The following is a 1,025-nucleotide window of genomic DNA, read 5'->3' on the forward strand; positions in this document are numbered from 1 at the left end:
TAGTTTGTTTTTTTCTTGTTTTGAGATTGCATATCATTTCCTGAGAAAAAAAGGAAATCAAGTACAATGCCCAAAATTTGATTAACATTATAGAGCAACAAATTTGAGAAATGTTCTTGAAATTCTTTTACAAATGATTATAAGCTTTGAGTGAAGATAGCACTATATACAAAATCCAAAGAAAAATCATAAAACCTGCAGAGATGTAAGCCAGTACTTTTGATCCTCCTAATTCTCCACCTCCACATCTTCTCAGATATCTTCTCATCATTAATAAAGCTATGCAGATGAAAGCAGCTGCTGAATAGATACCAACACTAAATCCTAAAGTGCCTGCTTTTACTTTAAATATTTCTCCCTGCAAACAAATATAAAGCAGGATTTTATCATTAGAAAAATCAGTAAATTGAACATATTCAAAGATGTAAAAAATAACAATTTACCCGTGATTCCCAATAAATTGATGCAATCACCCAAGGTAGACCAACTCCCAGGAAGACATTGACAGAATTACTTCCTGTAACATTACCAATGGCATTGTCAGCNTAGATGCCATGTCACCAATGATTGCTGTTAATATTCCAATAGCAACCAAAGATACAACAAAAGTTAACCATCCTCCAAGCATAGCTGTAGGAGGAACAAGTGCAAAGATAATCTAAAAATATTTATAAATTTAATTAGATATGGAAACTTTAATTTAAATATTATATAAAATAGCTTCTAACTTCATCTATGATCAAGTTTATTTTTTTTAAGAATATATAATCTATTAAATTTCTAGTAAGAATTCAAACATTAAACGGAATTGACTTACTTTCCAACCAAAGGTAATAAAATGTAGTATATAATCAATGCGAGTAGCATTCTCTAAATCACCACCATTAACATTCATTGCATCTTTCAGTTGTTCAACCCAAGTTTCTGACTGTAATCGAAGAGAATCTATATTCACGTTGGTCATTACCATAAGTCTTCCCATAATAGAGTTAAAATCTAAACAATTGAAAAATAAGAAGAGAATT

General features: G+C 30.3%; 1 protein-coding gene across 1 annotated transcript; it reads right to left on the minus strand.

Annotated features, from left to right (window-relative positions):
• Window positions 1-217: 217 nt before the first annotated feature.
• Window positions 218-991, minus strand: LOC111617522 (sodium/calcium exchanger 3-like; the record flags this gene model as incomplete). Its single annotated transcript, XM_023358802.1, has 3 exons — window positions 818-991; window positions 515-658; window positions 218-358 (listed from the first exon to the last, which is right to left on the minus strand). Coding segments are annotated over exons 1-3 (450 nt in total), but the record flags the coding sequence as incomplete, so codon positions are not given.
• Window positions 992-1,025: the final 34 nt, after the last annotated feature.

Source organism: Centruroides sculpturatus, unplaced genomic scaffold, assembly GCF_000671375.1.
Source record: "Centruroides sculpturatus isolate CEXI.00-Female unplaced genomic scaffold, Cexi_2.0 scaffold6753, whole genome shotgun sequence".
In the NCBI taxonomy this organism is placed as follows: domain Eukaryota; kingdom Metazoa; phylum Arthropoda; class Arachnida; order Scorpiones; family Buthidae; genus Centruroides; species Centruroides sculpturatus.